The following is a 21,319-nucleotide window of genomic DNA, read 5'->3' as shown; positions in this document are numbered from 1 at the left end:
TCACTGAACTCATTGTCATGTTCATGGAACAAGCTTGAGATTATGTGTGCTTTGTAACATATTGGGTTATCCTGTTCAAAGTAACCTTTACAGTAGAAGGGTTACACATAATCAGCATCAATACACAGGTAAGCTATGGCATTTAAATGATACTCCATGCCATTGGACCACCACACCACCATTGACACTAGACATGATGGATCCATGGATTCATGTTTATGAGGATTCTGACCTTGCAATCTGCATGTTGTAGTAAAAATTGAGATTCATAAGACCAGGAGATGTTTTTACAATCTTCAGCTGTCCAGTTTTAGTGAGCCTGTGCCCACCAGTATTTTGGTTCCTGATCTTAGTTGACAGGAGTTTAACCCAGTGCTGTGTGTTACATGATTATCAGAGTTTCTATAAACGTGAACAGCCTGGTCATTCTTCCCTGACCGCTCTCATTAACAAGGCATTTTTGGGGATGTGATCAGAATCCTGACAGGTGGGATTCCGGCATTCAGACACTTATCAGAATACCAGCGACGGCATCCCGACCGCCGGGATCCCAAAGGTAAGTACAGAAGTTAGGGGGAGGATTAGGTTTAGGCCTGCAGAGGGGGGGGGGGTAGATTTAGGCTGCGGTTAGGGAGGGTTAGGTTAGGCTTACTTACCTGGAGGCGTTGGGATTGCAACCTGGTTGGGATGCCGGAGTCGGGATTCTGACCACCGTGATCCCGAGCGCCGGCATCCCATACCCAGAACTGATGCTCACTGGATGTTTTTTTTTTGATTGTGAAGCATTTCCTGTAAACTCTAGACTCTGGGCCTGATTCAGAGATGTAAGCTAATGCAATTCCAGCTGCAATTTCGCACAGTACGCAGTTGTGAAATTATGCGAATGTTTTCAAAGCTTACGAGCATAGGGACGCTCACTACTGCCTTCTCAGAGCTATAATGCTACAAAAGACATCGCAATGGCTAATTTATGCACGCCCTTGAAACTGCTTTTTCCAAGCCACCCCAGTAACCTCCGCCAAACACAGACTACCTGTCATTCACTTTGCGATAGACTCCTGTGTGGAGCGTAGTCACAATTCAATCGCTGTGCGTGCGCAGCACGACTTACATGCATGCACAATAGCAAACAATCGCTTGATCAGAGTAAATATCGGCATTGTGTACATCTCTGAATTAGGCCCTCTGTTGTAATTGATTAGCTCCGGGCGTAAAAGTCAGAGGCCACAGCCCTTTTCCTTTCTTGGTAAGATATTGACCCTAATCGAATCCGAACCTTAAAGTACTCGTGTATACTATAGGCTTAAGATAGTTGGTATAGTGGTGCTTTGTGCAATTAGCATATATCTGCAACTTGCTGTTTATCACCTCTTTGTGCCTGCACATTGTGACCAGGTCAACTTTGGTTTCCTATTGCATACATGAGCCTGGTGTATATATTGCCTGCAGTGTTCAGACATAGCACGTAGACAAAATGCCAGTTTGCCATGTCAGATGTACACTGAGCACAAAAAAGCGCAAGTGAGCCAGTACTCTAATGCTGGGTACACCATCCCTTACATTCTCTACATTTGAGGTTCATACTATACACCTCTTCACACCAGTACACCTCTTTCAACCAGTACACCTGTGAGTAGCTGTCATTTACCGTCCCCCTGGCCCTCCCTCTAAGTTCCTTGACATCTTAGCTTCCTGGCTCCCTCACTTTCCCTCCTCTGACCTCCCCTCCATTATCCTTGGTGACTTCAATATTCCAGTTGATATCCCCACAGAATCCTCTGCTTCCAAACTCCTTATCCTCACATCTTCATTTGGTCTCTCCCAATGGACCTCACCCTCACATGTGAGTGGGCACTCACTTGATCTAGTCTTCACTCACCGCTGTAATATTTCTAATTATTCCAACTCCCCATTCCCCCTCTCTGATAATCACCTTCTCTCTTTTATGAAATAACAAGTAGTGACTGGTCAAGTGCGCATGGTGCTTTGAAAGAGAAAACAATATATATGGTACTTCCCAAATAGTTTCCTGTCAAGGTCCTGTGGCGAATCCCACCGATGTAATTGACATGCAAAACATAAGAATCATCCAAACATAGTGTAATAAAGTCAAAAATTCCAAAATTTATTCACAATATTATATAAAAAATCCAAGTGATGTTTTTTCTGTATTGCTATGTATGCACAGAAATCAACCTACAATCTTCTTAAAAACTCTATAGCATAACATTCACATATGAGGATTGCTACTCCTCTTTCCAATAAAAATGGGAAATTACCAGAAGTCCCAAAATTAAGGGCTTGTAGTTTATTAAAGGTGGAGGTCTCCGGATGGCCTCTCCCTTTTGAGTCCTTACTGAGGGAACCTCTTTCCGTAATCCCACTCCAGGCAATGATCCTGTCACAGCTTTACCACCAACGCGTTTCAGGAGTTCCTGCTCCCTTTCTCAAGGCAATGTGACACTCATACAAATGGATCATCTTATATACCCTATTTTCTATAGACTTCCGGGTCATAGGTCATACTAATCATATCCTCTAAAAAATACTTTTCATTATACTCGTACTTTTTCTATATTCAAAGATGTTATAGCGCTATCTTATTTCAAGATATCGACTATATATAGTTAAAAAATTATCAATTCATTCTTCAAAGGTTGCCGCCGAACCGGAAGTGCGTCTTTCCGATTTCACTAACACTGTGTACATCAACAGTACAGTCCTTCCATCCCATCTCTTATGCGGCGGATGGTCACGTGTTCCTGTCCTCTGGAAGCTCCGTCTGTTCCTCCCTTCTGATTCAACTGCGTCTTTACTTCCTGCCTATGGAACGCACACCTGAATCTCCACACTTCCGACTTAGTCAGCCATCTTTTGTTTGGCACGTGTATTTCTAGTAGGGAAGATCGGCATCCATTTTAAAGGAGAAAACGTTCTTTTGTGAAGTCTTTGCATTTTATTTCCCAATAAATATATATCATAAACTGGTTTAAATGATGTTTCCTTTTGTTGTCGATGATTCTCATATCTGTATTCTCTCGAATCTCTTATAAATAAAAAAATAAATACGTATTGAAAAAAACAGATATAGAAGAAAAAAGCAGATATAGAAGAAAAAAGGGAGGGGCGGGGGGGAAGAACAGGTGAAATCACATCCTATAATATGTATTTAATCAATCACCTACAATATGATAGAGTGGAAATAAAGTGTCCCATGCAGAAAAGTGACTGGTGCAGATATAAAACCACATATAGCAATAATAATAAAAGAGGTATCATATTTAGAATATATACAAATATTAAAATATAAATATAAAAATATGCAAGAGATAAAACTGAGGGGGGGTTTCATAAAAACCATTTCAATTCAAAATATGTATATAGCCCTTTTGGTATCAGTGTTTTAAGCTTGCATATGAAACCCCTCCCCTCAGATTTTGAACAGATACAAACACTGATACCAAAACACCTGTTCTTCCCCCCCGCCCCCCCCCCCCCCCTTTTTTTCTTCTATATCTGCTTTTTTCTTCTATATCTGTTTTTTTCAATACGTATTTATTTTTTTATTTATAAGAGATTCGAGAGAATACAGATATGAGAATCATCGACAACAAAAGGAAACATCATTTAAACCAGTTTATGATATATATTTATTGGGAAATAAAATGCAAAGACTTCACAAAAGAACGTTTTCTCCTTTAAAATGGATGCCGATCTTCCCTACTAGAAATACACGTGCCAAACAAAAGATGGCTGACGAAGTCGGAAGTGTGGAGGAAGTAAAGACGCAGTTGAATCAGAAGGGAGGAACAGACAGAGCTTCCAGAGGACAGGAACACGTGACCATCCGCCGCATAAGAGATGGGACGGAAGGACTGTACTGTTGATGTACACAGGGTTAGTGAAATCGGAAAGACGCACTTCCGGTTCGGCGGCAACCTTTGAAAAATGAATTGATAATTTTTTAACTATATATAGTCGATATCTTGAAATAAGATAGCGCTATAACATCTTTGAATATAGAAAAAGTACGAGTATAATGAAAAGTATTTTTTAGAGGATATGATTAGTATGACCTATGACCCGGAAGTCGATACAAATGGATCATCTTATATACCCTATTTTCTATGAGTGTCACATTGCCTTGAGGAAGGGAGCAGGAACTCCTGAAACGCGTTGGTGGTAAAGCTGTGACAGGATCATTGCCTGGAGTGGGATTACGGAAAGAGGTTCCCTCAGTAAGGACTCAAAAGGGAGAGGCCATCCGGAGACCTCCACCTTTAATAAACTACGAGCCCTTAATTTTGGGACTTCTGGTAATTTCCCATTTTTATTGGAAAGAGGAGTAGCAATCCTCATATGTGAATATTTATGCTATAGAGTTTTTAAGAAGATTGTAGGTTGATTTCTGTGCATACATAGCAATACAGAAAAAAAATCACTTGGATTTTTTATATAATATTGTGAATAAATTTTGGAATTTTTGACTTAATTACACTATGTTTGGATGATTCTTATGTTTTGCATGTCAATTACATCGGTGGGATTCGCCACAGGACCTTGACAGGAAACTATTTGGAAGTACCATATATATTGTTTTCTCTTTCAAAGCACCGTGCGCACTTGACCAGTCACTACTTGTTTTTTCATATATGTTTTAGTACCGAAGGGTGGTGCTGTTTGTGACGAGTTTATTGCAGCAAAGAGGGTGTGTGAGGCGCCCGTATATACTGCTCACTCCATTGTTTATTACCTTCTCTCTTTTAACCTATATCTCTCTCCCTCCTCTCCTCTACCTCCAAAGGCCACCATCACTAAGCGTAACTTTGAGGCTATCAATGCCGTTTCTTTATCTTCCCTGCTTGACTCGCTTCTCTCCCCTATCCTCTCTCTCCTGCCCTGAACAAGCTGCTTCCCTATACAATGCCTCCCTTACTTCTGCTCTGGACTCTGTTGCGCCGGAAATCACTACTCACCCTTGCAGATCCACTCTACAACCCTGGCATTCCAAATGCACCAGATATCTGCAAAAGTGTTCAAGAACCGCCGAGCGACAGTGGAGAAGATCACGCTCTATGGCAGATTTTCTCCACTTCAAATTTATGCTCTCATCCTACAGTGTTGCCCTTTCCCTATCTAAACAGTCCTATTTCAAGAACCTCATTTCGTCCCAGTCCTCAAATCCCCAGCGTCTCTTCACCACCTTCAACTCCCTCCTCTGTCCACCCCTCCCCTCCTCACTCACTGCCATTGACTTTGCTGCCTACTTTACATCCAAAATCGATTCCATATGTCAGGACATCACATCCCACTAGTCCCCCTGCTCTACACCTCCTTCTTTCCCTGATCACCCATCTCCATCCATTTCGCCGTCTCTGACAGCCTTCTCCCCTGTATCTTGAGAGGAAGTCATGGCTCTCATCCGGTCCTCTCCCCTTTCTACCTCCCCCCTTAACCCTATTCCTTCACGTCTCCTCCGCTACCTCTCTCCTTGTGCCTGTTCCCATCTTGCCCACCTCCTCAATCTCTCCCTCTCATCTGGCACTGTCCCTTCAGCATTCAAACATGCGATAGTCTCCCCCATTCTTAAAAAACCTACCCTTGATCCCAACACTCTCCAACTACCGTCCGATCTCTCTCCTTCCTTTTGCCTCCAAGCTCCTTGAGCGTGTTGTTTACAAACGCCTTACCACCTTTCTTTCCTCCCACTCCCTCCTTGATCCTTTTCAGTCTGGGTTCTGTTCTCTCCACTCCACTGAAACTGCCCTCACAAAAGTCAGCAATGACCTCCTTGCTGCCAAATCCAAGGGCCACTACTCTCTGCTTATTCTCCTTGACCTCTCTGCTGCCTTCAACACTGTTGACCACCCTCTCATGCTGCAAATCATTCACTTCCTTGGTTTACGTGACACTGCTCTCTCCTGGCTGTCGTCCTACCTCTCAGACCGGTCCTTCTCTGTCTCTTCTCATGACTCCTCTTCCCCACCACAGCCTCTTACAGTAGGTGTTCCCCAAGGTTCCGTTCTTGGACCTTTACTATTCTCCCTCTTTACGTCCTCTCTAGGTGAACTCATGAGCTCTTTTGACCTCCATTATCATCTCTATGCTGATGATACTCAAATCTACCTTTCCTCCCCTGACCTCTCCCCCTCTCTCCTCACTCATATCTCCAACTATCTCTCTGCTATTTCTTCCTGGTTGTCCCAGCGATTTCTTAAACTTAACATGTCTAAGACTGAGCTGATCATTTTCCCTCCCTCCAACATAACCTCACTTCCCACTATCTCTTTAACAATTGATGGCACAACTATCTCTTCTAGCCCCAAAGTGCGCTGTCTTGGAGTTATCCTGGACTCCTCCCTCTCCTACAAACCACATATCCAGAGCCTCTCACAGTCCTGTCATTTCCATCTCAAAAATATTTCCAAGATTAGACCCCTTCTCACCCAGGATGCCACCAAAACCCTCATACACTCACTGGTCATATCCAGATTGGACTACTGTAACCTCCTCCTATCTGGCCTCCCCAACTCCCATCTCTCTCCTCTCCAGTCTGTCCTCAATGCTGCTGCTAGACTCATCTTCCTCTCCAAACGCTCTACATCTGCCTCCCCTCTCCTACAAGCCCTCCACTGGCTCCCCTTCCCTTTTAGAACCCAATTCAAGGTTCTCACACTTGCTTACAAAGCCCTCACCCATTCCTCTCCCATTTACATCTCTGACCTTATCTCCCTCCACTCTCCTGGCCGCCCCCTTCGCTCAACTAATGCACGCCGCCAACTGATTACTTCCTCCCACACCCGCCTCCAAGATTTTGCCCGTGCTGCTCCCAACCTTTGGAACTCTCTCCCTCTCCCTATCAGACTCTCCTCCTCTTTACAATCCTTCAAATGGGCTCTCAAGAACCACTACTTCATCAAAGCCTTCCAGCTCCCATCCTAACTTGCTGCAACATGCTTCTTCCTCCGTTTACCCCATCTGTGTCACACCTGTTTGTCTGCCCCTCCCCTTTGGAATGTAAGCTCTTACGAGCAGGGCTTCTACCCTCTTGTGCTTCTCCTTACTTTACTTTCACCTACTTCTTACCCCCCACCAGGGCACCTAACACTTGGTTGCTTGCGCTCTGTTGCATATCTAGGTGTTATGGTCACTTATGTATCAATGTATATTATCCATGTCCTTGTCCTATTTTGTACTGTAAGTCGGCCAGTGCAATATGTCTGTGAACGAAGTCGTTCAGACATCTGGCCTCTACACACTGGCCGATGGCAAACAGATATATTGGCTAATCAATTGATCGGCCATTTTTCGGCCTGTTTATACCTAGCATTACTTACCACAAGAGCGTAATCCAATGTACGTGTAAGTGAGTTAGGAAGAATAAATACTGTAAATAATGCAGCAGGTGTGCAGGCAATGATTTCCTCTTTACTTCTAGATTTTGTGATTAGAATCTATACGTATACAGACAATTCAGTGCACAGTCTGGAACATGACCCCGAGATGAGAGGGTGGGGCCCTCAGAAGTGGGGCCCACCGGGGGGTTTCCCCTGTATTCCTGTGGGCCAGTCCAACCCTGGGTCACAGACGAGGAGAGGAGCACAGAATGGACAAAATCATTGTACTTACAGAGCAAAGAAAGCCACTATCTGATGTTAAAGGCTTATTGCTCCCCAAAAGAAAGTTATTTTTATGTGACATTAAACAACATAAGTTAAAACCCAAATGGGGACATTTATTAAACTCTCTAAGAAGGTCAAGTGGAGATGTTACCCATAGCAATTAATCATGCTATCTCTCTTTATAGAATGTTCTAGATACATGATAGCTAGTATATGATGTGCTATGGGTAACACCTCCACTTGTCTTTAGAATACTTGATAAATCTCCCCCAAAATGTTACTTATGTGCAATTCCCTGATGTGGTGAATTCAATTCAGCACTGAAGATTCTCTTGCTGATAGAAACCTCCACCCAGGAGTGGTTGGAGGTTTTATATTTAAATTTCTCTTACATATACCCAAAACTACATTTTAATTTTTGTGTGTAATTAGCTTTCAATACACTTATAAGGATTTGTATAATTGATTTAAATAATAGTCTGAAATAAACAAACTATTCCTTTTTCATCTATCTGGTGGATGCAATTACTTCTGGGTTATGCGTAGTGAGGTGTGGAGTTGGACACTAGCTAATTGAAACTGGCTCCCACTCCCTATATAACCCCTCCCGTTTCACCCTAAGCTCAGTCTTGATTTTAGTGCCTTGGAGTAAGGCACTGGCTAGGTCCTAGCTTTTAGTTAGGTTTTATTTCTTTATTGTGATATTTGGTTTGGGTGCTTAGTACCTGGCAACATGCGACAAGCACTGGGAGTTCTGTAGAATAGAGGTTTGTGTGAATCCTGTATCCCACTCTAAAGACTGCCCCTGAGAGAGTCACCAAACTACATAGTCCCTGGGTCTCTCTCCATACCAGACACACATCTGAGGGGGCAGCTGGCAAAGAGAAGGTTAGCTTTTTACAGATATGTATAAAATACCTTGTTGCCTTTATGTACTGCTTCCTGGCACACTGCTTGTGAGCAGATTGGCCAGGTTTGTTATTATTCACATGCACTGTAGAGCCGGCATGTCTCACACCTCCCCGGGGCTTCCACAGCACCATGCCGCTTTCAGTCCCCGACTGTTTCCTTGGAGGGCCGCCGGAGGGAATTACAGAGCAGCAACATGCTGGCTTTTGGGGGTTAGAGAGGCTTGATTAGTTCCAGGACACTGCGCTGCTTCACATGTGGCAGCACCGTGGGTGATGTAATCATTCCCTTGATAGTCTCCAGGGAACGCCGGTAGCTATGAATACATCATGTGTCTTGAGTGAGCAGGATGCTGCACCCAGCCACAACTCTCCCAGGTATTTCATTGGCAAGCAGCTCACACTCCTGCAATGTCATGCAGCCTAACATCTGATGAGAGCGGCTGAAGTTCTGTGTGGGGGAGCTCACAGCAGATACAGGGGGATGGCTGTTTACTAACAAGATAAGCAGTTAACTAGGATTATTACTTATGAGTGTTAACATGGTGGTTTCTGGGCTTATAGTATATAAGCAACTTTTTTTTACTGCACTTTTTATCAGGAATTTTGGCAGTTACCTACAGGGTAACTGCCTAAATTCCTGCCTTTGGTTTTTGCAAAGAATTGAACTTTTAGGAGTCCAGGGGTTTTTTTTGCATTTAACAGATGGGTGAATTAGAGTCTTAATTAGCCTCTCCTTGGTTTTGCTATTCAATCAGTGCTACACTTTTTCCATAGAAATTTAGGTATCTATCTGTATTGGTTAGACTTGCTTTCCGATTCTGGAGTTATTATTCCGGTTCCGTTACTACAGCAAGGCCTGGGGTTCTACTCAAGTCTTTTCTTGGTAGACAAACCAGACGTGTCATTTCGTCCATTTCTCAACCTCAGGGGGTTAAATGCTTATCTCCATTTAGACATTTTCAAGATGGAGTCAATAAGGTCAGTCATTTATTCCATGGAGGTAGAGGAATTATCTGGCCACCATAGATATCAAGGATGCCTACCTTCATATTCCTATATGGAGAGGTCATCAACATCTGCGTTTTGCAGTGGGCATCGGCCTTTTCAGTTTCAGGCTCTGCAAGTCGGTTTGGCCACCACTCCCAGAGTCTTTACAAAGGTTACACTTGATCTCCCTACTTAGTAGTGGGGGAATAAATGTATTGGCTTATCTGGATGATTTTTTCCTAGGGGCTTCCACAATAGCCTTATTGCAACAACATCTTCAGATTACTTTAGGCATGCTCCAAAGATTCGACTGGATCATCAATTTTCCAAAATCAAATTTAATTCCATCTCAGAGGATGGTATTATTGGGTCTTCTCTTCGACACCCAGTGTCAGAGTGTTTCTTCCTCAGGCAAAGATTCTGGATCTGTAATCCAGAATAAGGACCATTTTACAGATGTCTCTTATCTCAGTTCTCGGGGCTATGCAGATACTGTGAAAAATGGTGGCTTCATTCGAAGCCGTTCCTTTTGCCAGATTTTACGCACGTCCACTACGAAACCAATTGCTTCATTGATGAGTGAAGCCAGACCCTCGATTAATCAGGCAGATGTTCAGATTATCTCTGCCTACCCGACAGTCTCTCCGATAGTGGCTACAGGATGCAAATCTGAACAATTGGACCATTGTCACCGCAGATGCCAGCCTAACAGGCTGTGGTGCGGTGGTTCTAGACAGATACTTGCAGGGTCTTTGGTCTATCCAGGAAGCCTCTCTTTCCATCAATATCCTGAAATTAAGGGCAATTCGATATGCATTGTTTCAGGCTCAATGCCATTTAAGGAATTTACCAGTGCAAAATTAATCAGACAATGCCATGGCAATTGCTTACATAAACAAACAGGGTGGCTCACGCAGCTGGCTAGCATGAGGGAGGTTTCTCACATCCTTCATTGGGCAGAAAATTGGGTTCCAGCTATTTCTGCAATTTACATTCCAGGGGTGGACAACTGGAAGGCGGACTTCTTGAGATGCCACAATGTGCATCCAGGGGAATGGGAATTGCACCAGTAGGTGTTTGCAGAAATAGTTGCCAGATGGGGATCTCCAGACATAGATCTAATGGCTTCTCGTCTCAACAAGAAGCTTCCAAGATATGGGACTTGGTCCCGAGATCCTCAGGCATCTCTGGTGGATGCCATGACAGCACCTTGGGTGTTCCAGCTGGGATACATCTTTCCTCCTCTGGTAGTGTTACCAAAGGTAATTCAGTGGATTCTATCAGTGGCACAGCCATCACTCTGGTGGCTCCAGACTGGCCATCATTGGTACACAGTTCTTCGCACCATGTTGTCAGACGTTACGTATAGTCTGCCCCTGCATCCAGATCTGTTACTTCACGGTCCATGCTGTCCCCCGATTTGCCTCGCTTGGCTTTGACTGCATGGTTCTTGAATCCTATATTTTGAGTGCCAAAGGGTTTTCAGAATCTGCGGTGAAAACCATGATGCAGGCTCGCAAACCAGTTACTTCCCAGATTTATCATAAAAAATGAAAGATATATATTTCTTGGTGTGAACAACACAAGTTCAAACCTGAAAGATTCCAAGTATCTCGTCTCTCGTCTTTTCTGCAAGAGGGATTGGTTAAGGGTCTTAGATTGTCCTCTCTTAAAGGACAAATTTTGGCCCTGTCAATCCTGTTTCAAAGGAAATTGGCCACCATTCCTGAAGTTCAGACCTTCTTGCAGGTGGTTCTTTGCATTCAGCCTCTTTATGTCCCACCGGTTCCTCCTTGGGACTTGAATTTAGTTTTGGAGGCACTTCAATAGGCAGCCTTTGAGCCTTGAGAATCTGTAGAATTGTGATATCTTACTTTGAAGGTGGTTTTCCTTTTGGCCATTCCCTCAGCCAAAAGGGTATCTGGGTTAGCGGTTGTTTCCTGTAAATCTCCGCTTTTTGCCAGGATTCAGTGACTACTGAAGTTTCTTCCTTAGCACTGTTGGATGTGGTACGTGCACTATGCATTTACTTGGACTGTAGTGCGTCTTTGAGGCGTGCGGATTCCCTGTTGGTGTTGATTGATGCACCAAAAAGAGGCTGTCCTGCCTCAAAAGGATCCATCGCTAGATGGGTCCCTTCTGCAATTTGGCAGGCATATTTGTCCTCGAATGTGCGGTTCCGGCCTCAATTCGCGCTCACTCAACTCGTGCTGTTGGGGCTTCTTGGGCTGTACGGCATGGTGCCTTTTACAAAATGTTACCGCTTCCATATATTTGGCGGAAGGGATGCAAGTGTTTGGCAGAAAATTCATGGAGCAGTTGGTTCCTATGCCCTCCCCCCCCTCCCTTAATTGGCTTGCTTTGATATATCCCAGAAGTGATGGCATCCCCTAGTGGTTATCAAACTCTGTCCTCTGGACCCCACACAGTTCACATTTTCCAGGTCACCTAGCAGGTGCACAGGTGTATTCATTACTCACTGACACATTTTTAAAGTTTCACAGGTGGAGTGAGTTATTTCACTTGATTATGTGAGGAGACCTGGAAAACATGCACTGTTTGGGATGCTGAAGACCGAGTTTGAGAACCTGTGCCCTAGATGGGTGGAAAAGGAAATAAGATTTTTACTCACCGTAAAATCTATTCCTTGGAGTCCATCTGGGGGATGCCGGGATCCCTCTTTTTGTTTGATTTCATGCTAGATACCTGCTGGTCTCTGGTTTCTCAGTTCTTCCATGGGTCTTTCTCTGTCTTTTTTAAACATAGACTGAGCTAAAGGTGAAAGGGGAGAGATTATATAGGGAGTAGGAACCAGTTTCAATAAGCTACTGTCCAACACCACACCTCACTGCGCATAACCCAGGAGTAATGGAATCCCCCAGATGGACTCCAAAGAAGAGATTTTACGGTGAGTAAATTCATATTTTTTGTATCCATTATACTCTTTCACTCCTGTGCAGCATTTTGCCATGTTATTAGGTTTTTACTAACTGAGCAAGGTTTGACTGATAACTGTGCAGCCTTAAGATATCGAAATACAATATTCACATTGGTAGATTAATAGGAAAGTGCAGGGTTAACAATGATGCTGCAGCTCAAGATGGGACTGTAAAAGTGTCTATCATCTGTAATTTCATTTTCTAGTTAATCTCAAGCTAAGAAGAAAACACGAGTATGCCATTTGGAATGCATATGTGTGACATGTGTAACTCTATACCTGCTTGTTTCCTGCCTCTCCAGGTAGTGATGGCGCCACATGAACCTTCTGTTGTGTTTGTGGATAATTACATCAAACTGCTCGCTGATTGTAACACGGAGACTTTTCAAAAGATATTGGAAATGAAGGTAAGAGGAGCACATGAAGGGACTCTGAGATACCCTGTTTGAGCATAGCTGTCTCATGTCACATTTAAAATAACATGCCATTTCAAGAGAGTCCATCTGTTGATTCAATAGAATGGATCCTTAACCACATGTATGATTTGTATGTGTTATTGAGGTTCAGCCTCAGCTAGTTGTGCAATTGGAGAGGATATAATATTTTAACTATGCAGTAGCCGTAGAGTACACTGTCTGAGAATTTGCCTTCAAGGGCTGTTTTTTATTCTAGAAATATGTGGAAAAAATGCAATTATTTTGGTGTACTGAAAATAAAACTTAATATACATTTTCTACGTTTTAAGATTTCAGATCCTTACAAATAAGGTTAAAGACAGCCTAAATGTATGTAATGTAAAGAAAAACTGTTAATCTTTCTGTGAAAACAAATCACTCCCACCAGTCAGTCCCTTATTTTCTCTCCAAGTTACAAGAATGAGAGGAATCCCACAAAAAACGCAAATTTGGGGAGGCAGGCGATCGCACGGCAAGGCATTAGCACGCCCACTGTGTCTTGGCGTGCTATCGCTCAGTGTATGCAGACTCCTATCAGCCAGTCTTAAGACGCCCACTAGCGCACGTCATCTCCAGGAAGTGTATGCAACCATCGGTACTATCGAGTACCATCGGATGCGATTGCAGCACTTGTGGCAGACCATACCCTACCGCAAGCAATGCTCTGTCCTTCCTACACCAACCCCATGCCCAGGCTTCTTGCTGGTATAAAGCAATTAATTGGTTGGAACAAGGAGTTAGCTGAGCAGCAATAAGCATGGCAACCAGACTATTTGCACTCTAAATGCTGGAAGACTCAGCAAGGTTCCTTTATTTTTTGTTTGTTCTTTTGTACAAGCTTTGCATTACCTGTACCTATTGAGAGGACATCTCACTTCGAATATAAAATGCCTTGAAATGACCCAGAAAGCCCATATCATCATTGTACGTATCATCATTGTCGCCTATACGGCAATGAGAAGATAATCGCTTACCTTCTATTTTAAATTTGATCCCAAAATATCCCATAGAATAATAGGGCATTATAATACTATGGAGGATTGTCTGAGAGTCCATATCTACTTCAATTAGCGAAAACAACAACTGTTGCCTGCAAAAAATAGAACAATTACTTTGTAAGGTGAGGCAGTATTTTTGAGAATCCAAGCTAAGAGTTAATTAGATAATAGAGACGGACAGGGGTGCTGAGATGGGGAGGGGGCAAGCAGGTACTAATTGCAGTGGCTTAACTACGGGCCCCATAGCCCCCGGGGGGCTTGTGGGCGCCAAAAGAGCTGTTGCTTCACCACTGCAACTGTGAACGCTGGCCTCTGGAGTGATCAGTGGCTAAGGAACCTTCTGATCGCTTCAGAAGCCAGCGGTCCCAGTGATGCAGTGCGCGGGTGACGTCATGATGTCACCCGCGACGGGAGTGCTGGATCAAGTTAGATCCAGTCAGCACGGCAGCGGGAACAACAGCCCAGACGACGGCTGCATGGTGTCAGGCAAATACTGGGATCAGGTAGGTACTGGGGGTGGGGCATTGCATAAGGGGCGCTGCTACAGGGGGCATTGCATAAGGGGCACTACTACAGGGGGTATTGCATAAGGGGCACTACTACAGGGGGTATTGCATAAGGGGCACTACTACAGGGGGCAATTGCAAAAAGAGGCACTAGTCCAGGGGCATTGCATAAGGGGCACAACTACAGGGTGCACTGTATAAGGGGCACTAATTTCATACACGCAGTTTACAGGTTATAAGCTATGTTCCCAATAATCTGGTTCTACACGGACATAGAAACTGTGCAACTTGTCTTGAGCGGTGGTGACAGACTGGCAGGAGAGGAGGGTTGGTGAAGTAGATCTTTCAGGGTGGGATGTAATGGGCCTTACTGTGTGGCATAATGTGTAAGGGACATTACTGTGTGGCACAATGTGCTATTAGGGGTATTACTTAGTGTGGCATAATGTGTTAAAGCATTATTGTGTGTTATAAGGGGCATAATGTGTGGCATAATGTGTTGTAAGGGGCATTACGGTGTGGCATAATTTGTTATAAGGGCATTACTGTGTGTCATGTGTGATGCGACGCATTATGGTGTGGCATAATGTGTTATAAGGAGCATTACGGTGTGGCATAATGTGTTATAAGGGGCATTACTTAGTGTCATAATGTGTAAGGGACATTACTGTATCATGAACACACACCTTAAACGTTGTCTTTGGGTGTGTATGTTTTATGGGCGGGGGGGGGGGGGGCGCCTGAAACTTTTTTGGCAGGAGGAGCAATATTTATAGTTACGACACTGTGGGCTTGAGTTTGTGTAAGGGGCCCAGCAGGGACACAGAGGGAGGAATGCCCCTGGCTTTGGTTGATTTGGTTGTTGTTACGCTCTTGGTATGAAGGAAGGGGCAAATTGGCCACTACCCCATGATTTGGTCACACCTCCCCCGTTCGTCCAGACCAGTCATTGCTCTCTCTGGTCCTGGAGGCAGACGCTTTGTTTGAAGTTTACCAATTAGTAGCATTAAGCAAATATGGTGACTGTTTAATTTGGCCTTTGACTGACACTAATCTATTCATGCCAATAGATATTTACTTTTGCATTAGTACAGCAAGTAGTATAACCTGCCTACATGTGGCAAGTTATGAATAACTTGTAAACAGTTTACTGTCCCCTTAGGGGCGTATAAAGAGAGGAGGGGGCCCTGGTTCTCTCCCTGGCTGCCATCAGCGTACTGACAGCAGTAGACTCCAGGCGGAGTCTACTGCGCATGCACAGGTCATCGGGAAAATTATGCGGCAGCCATTTTCCCGGTGATTTCCTACTGCGCATGCGCAAAACGCCATTTGCCAGGCGTTTTGTGTAGCGCTACTCTATGGGACTTCAGAGAGGCAAGTATAAAAAAAAGTATGAGTGCAGGGTGTGTGGTGTGCGGGCCCCCCCTGGACCCAGGGGCCCGTGTGCACCACACATCTTGCACCCATTATAAATATGCCCCTGTGCCCCCTTTAATTACAGCCATGCATAATTGAACTTTTACTTATCAGTATTATTATTGCATTTGTAATATGATGATATCCCTTCTTTTCCTGTTTGAATTTGTTATACAAGTCTCTTAGACCAGCAAGAGAATGATTGCTGCAGGGCTCTCATATTTCAAGTAAAGTATTTATACAGAATTTCAGTGTCCTTTGGAGATAACAACCCATAAAATATGTCTGGAAAAATAACTGTTTCAGATTTATTATTCCAGTTGTCTTTTTAAAATGTAGATGTTTTTGTTACTTTTTATATTTTATTTTAATATTTTAGCTTCCTGTTAACAAATGGAATCTGAAACACTGCTAGAATGTTATATAAGTCGAACTCAAGCTGTATAATAAGGACCTGGAGACTTCCATCAATGTATTGGAGACCTACAGTACTGTATGCCTTGCGCTATTTAACTGTCTGTTTGCACTATTCCCCTAGTCACATCGTGACACTCCTCCTGTCACATGCAGACTTAACTTCATAATATCACATGAGTGAATAGGTCACTGTTGAGGTGAACATTCCAGTGTTTTTTTCTACCCACTTCAGTACTGCACAAATACGGATGAGAAAGATATGAATAAAAGCTAAATATACCGTAAAAAGTAATTGTGATAAACAATGAATATTTAATAATTTACTGTGTCAAATATGTTTTGGATTCTATTGTTATTTCCCCTTCATCCTTTCATGGCAACATTAAGTATTGGGTTAACTCCCATACTTTCTGAAAATAGACAGATGAATAAGACCACTTCCTCCCATGCCCTTTTTCCTGTCTAGCTGGGGCAGGCACTCTCTAGATCAGTGGTGTCAAACTCGGGCCCTCCAGCTGCTGTGGGACTGCATATCCCAGCATGCCCTGCCACAGTTTTAGCATGCTCTAATATGTAAACTCTGGCAGTGCATGCTGGCATGTGTAGTTCCACTTTAGCTGAAGGGCCCGAGTTTGACACCACTGCTCTAGATAAACACTTTTGTGAGGCAGCAGAAGTGGTAACTTGATGCACTGGTGTACAGTTCTTAAGGAAACCCCCGGCTGAATGTGACACTGTTATGCTCTTTGGGAAAGCCATTGCGGAAGGTTAGTGTCCCTGAAGTATATTTTTCTAAACTCTTTTCAGATGGTCATGCAGGGTTTGCACTTGGCTGGGATTCAAAATGGTGGCTCTCCCACCTCCTTCTTTCATTACCATTTTGCTGCCATGGAGTTTGACACTAGAGCAGCTACCAAAGATCCATTAATCACCGCCATTGTGTAAACCCTGGGACATGTTCTCTGTTATGCTTTTAAGATAAAAAAAATAGTCACATGAATAGTAATTGTAAATAAAAAGAGGACTAGTTACCAAGTAAGTATTCTGAGGGTAAGAGGGGGGAGATGTCTTCCTTTAACATTATATCCTGAAAGTTAGGTGTTAGTGTGTTTTTGTTTTTAAGCCTTGATGAAAGTTTCTTGATTACCCAATGATACATGTAGTGATTTCTGAGAATGTAAACTATTAGACAATAGGCTACACAATCTTAAGCATCTTTGGGTTCGGTATATTTTGTCGACCTGCATCATGTTGACATGGTCGTAATGTCTGCATCGATCACGTCTACTAGCGTTCTTCTAGCACAGGTTCTTCTAGCACAGGTTCTTCTAGCACACTCAACTGATGCAACAAACTGTTGAGATACAGACCAGTGTGCTAGAAGCACCAAAGCAGAGAGCGACACCCCAGGCCAGAAAGAGGAACTGCACGGGTTTTGACATGTGCAGAGTGCTAGAATGAACACTACATCTACATTCATCATGTTGACACAATTAGAATGTCATCAAAGTGTTCCTGGTGGTCCAGCAGTGGCTTACCTTATTTGGCGTATCAGGTGGCTCCAGCAGTATCTTCCAAGTCTGGTGGTGACACAATGATGACTTCTGGAATCCAGCGGGGAGTATCGCTGCTAACCCTGATCCTAACTCTCCTCCTAATGCCTACCTATAACTCTCACTTCCAGCAGCCTAACTATCATGCCCCCCTTTGCTGCCTAAGTATAACTTCCCCCTATAGCCTGTCGGCATTCTGCTAATGTCGACATTTTACATGTCGACATTCTTCAAATAATGACATGTTCCATATCAACATTTCAACAATATCAACATCATAATGCTTGACATTATGAATTTTAAAATGATGACTGCATTCTTGCGTTCATTGGTTCACTGAAATGCAGACTTTGAAATGAGTGCAATCATTGTGAGCTTTTGCAGGAGACCTATCACTCCATTAGAGGATTGTGCTCCTACCTATGGGTAGGTAAACAAAATTGAGAAGGTTCCTTTTGCTGTGAGAGCCACTCTGGACCTGCAGTATTGATGGTCTTAGTGGATAGAACTATGAAAGTATGAATGAATAACTTGGACTCAGAAATACAGAAATGCTACTAACAGATGTCTAGTCTAAAAATCTGGCCAAATTTAGGTGCTACGATTTGATGGCACAGCTGCTACTACAAAACAGGACAATCGTGGAAGTTCCTGCAGTTCTTACACCAATTTTAAGATAGGCAAATCATACTCGCCAGGCAGCACTTATGGCACAGGCAAGGTGGAGTAGAGATTATAATGCCAAATCTAAGCACTGACAACCTGTGCTCCAACTGCGCACAGTTATGTCTATGCACTGAACATCTGTGCTTCATACTTGCACAGTCATGCCTAAGCACTGACCTCTTCATACGCCCACAGTCATGCTTAAGCACTGACCATCTGTGCTTCATATACCCACAGTCATGCATAAGCACTGACCATCTATGCTTCATACGCCCACAGTCATGCTTAAGCACTGACCACCTGTGCTTCATATAATCACAGTCATGCATAAGCACTGACCATCTATGCTGCATACGCCCACAGTCATGCTTAAGCACTGACCACCTGTGCTTCATATAATCACAGTCATGCATAAGCACTGACCATCTATGCTTCATACGCCCACAGTCATGCTTAAGCACTGACCACCTGTGCTTCATATAATCACAGTCATGCATAAGCACTGACCATCTATGCTGCATACGCCCACAGTCATGCTTAAGCACTGACCACCTGTGCTTCATATAATCACAGTCATGCATAAGCACTGACCATCTATGCTGCATACGCCCACAGTCATGCTTAAGCACTGACCATCTGTGCTTCATATAATCACAGTCATGCATAAGCACTAACCATCTGCTTCATACGCCCACAGTCATGCTTAAGCACTGACCACCTGTGCTTCATATAATCACAGTCATGCATAAGCACTGACCATCTATGCTGCATACGCCCACAGTCATGCTTAAGCACTGACCATCTGTGCTTCATATAATCACAGTCATGCATAAGCACTAACCATCTGCTTCATACGCCCACAGTCATGCTTAAGCACTGACCACCTGTGCTTCATATAATCACAGTCATGCATAAGCACTGACCATCTATGCTTCATACGCCCACAGTCATGCTTAAGCACTGACCACCTGTGCTTCATATAATCACAGTCATGCATAAGCACTAACCATCTGCTTCATACGCCCACAGTCATGCTTAAGCACTGACCACCTGTGCTTCATATAATCACAGTCATGCATAAGCACTGACCATCTATGCTTCATACGCCCACAGTCATGCTTAAGCACTGACCACCTGTGCTTCATATAATCACAGTCATGCATAAGCACTGACCATCTATGCTGCATACGCCCACAGTCATGCTTAAGCACTGACCACCTGTGCTTCATATAATCACAGTCATGCATAAGCACTGACCATCTATGCTGCATACGCCCACAGTCATGCTTAAGCACTGACCATCTGTGCTTCATATAATCACAGTCATGCATAAGCACTAACCATCTGCTTCATACGCCCACAGTCATGCTTAAGCACTGACCACCTGTGCTTCATATAATCACAGTCATGCATAAGCACTGACCATCTATGCTGCATACGCCCACAGTCATGCTTAAGCACTGACCACCTGTGCTTCATATAATCACAGTCATGCATAAGCACTAACCATCTGCTTCATACGCCCACAGTCATGCTTAAGCACTGACCACCTGTGCTTCATATAATCACAGTCATGCATAAGCACTGACCATCTATGCTTCATACGCCCACAGTCATGCTTAAGCACTGACCACCTGTGCTTCATATAATCACAGTCATGCATAAGCACTGACCATCTATGCTGCATACGCCCACAGTCATGCTTAAGCACTGACCACCTGTGCTTCATATAATCACAGTCATGCATAAGCACTGACCATCTATGCTGCATACGCCCACAGTCATGCTTAAGCACTGACCACCTGTGCTTCATATAATCACAGTCATGCATAAGCACTGACCATCTATGCTGCATACGCCCACAGTCATGCTTAAGCACTGACCACCTGTGCTTCATATAATCACAGTCATGCATAAGCACTGACCATCTATGCTTCATACGCCCACAGTCATGCTTAAGCACTGACCACCTGTGCTTCATATAATCACAGTCATGCATAAGCACTGACCATCTATGCTGCATACGCCCACAGTCATGCTTAAGCACTGACCACCTGTGCTTCATATAATCACAGTCATGCATAAGCACTGACCATCTATGCTGCATACGCCCACAGTCATGCTTAAGCACTGACCACCTGTGCTTCATATAATCACAGTCATGCATAAGCACTGACCATCTATGCTGCATACGCCCACAGTCATGCTTAAGCACTGATGGTACATGCCCTTAAACAACCAAATAGCTTGCATTTAATAACTTTTTTGCAGCCCGTCATAGGCATCTCATTATATCCTTACCTAGTTCATACTCTAGTGCAGTGGTTCCCAAACTTTTTTGAATCACGGCACCCTAGAGTATCAGCAATGTTTTCACGGCACCCCTAAGCCAAGTGTTGTTGATGAGAAATTCGGAAAAAAATGTAGTGAAGTACAGTAAATTGTGCTTACCTGTCATCCTTAGGGTCAGTTATGTGGTGGTGGACGGGTTTGCACTTTTGTTTGTCCACATATTTAAATTACATTGACCATAAATAATTTGATCTTGTGCTAGACCACCAACCTTAGGCACCCCTGCAAGTGTCCCGAGGCACCCCAGGGTGCCTAGGCACACGGTTTGGGAACCACTGCTTTAGTGAAACTCATCTCACTACCAGTTCACAACACAATTTATAACAGCCCTTCAAAATCATTATTTGCCCTATCGGCAATGGCGATTACTTACACAGAGCGATTGTTTACAATTGCGCAAGCGTATAAGCAGCGCGAGCACTTCGTTCACATTCCGATTACGGATGCACTTCGGAACACATCGCACGGTGTTTCACAGGTTGTCATCGTTTGGGGCTG

The 21,319-nt window shown here is 43.7% G+C and overlaps 1 protein-coding gene across 2 annotated transcripts in view; it reads left to right on the top strand.

The window, feature by feature from the left end:
• Positions 1-21,319, top strand: part of VPS53 (VPS53 subunit of GARP complex) — a 235,492-nt gene that overhangs the window by 200,804 nt on the left and 13,369 nt on the right. For both annotated transcript variants that reach the window (XM_088449555.1, XM_088449556.1), the window contains one exon: positions 12,761-12,865. In XM_088449555.1, coding sequence (XP_088305681.1) covers positions 12,761-12,865 — 105 coding nt within the window. The remainder of the gene's footprint in view (positions 1-12,760; positions 12,866-21,319) is intronic.

This window comes from Taudactylus pleione, unplaced genomic scaffold, assembly GCF_031769625.1.
Source record: "Taudactylus pleione unplaced genomic scaffold, aTauple2 ptg000487l, whole genome shotgun sequence".
NCBI lineage: Eukaryota > Metazoa > Chordata > Amphibia > Anura > Myobatrachidae > Taudactylus > Taudactylus pleione.
The sequence above is the reverse complement of the archived record's forward strand: the minus strand, read 5'-3'. Positions and strand labels throughout refer to the sequence as shown.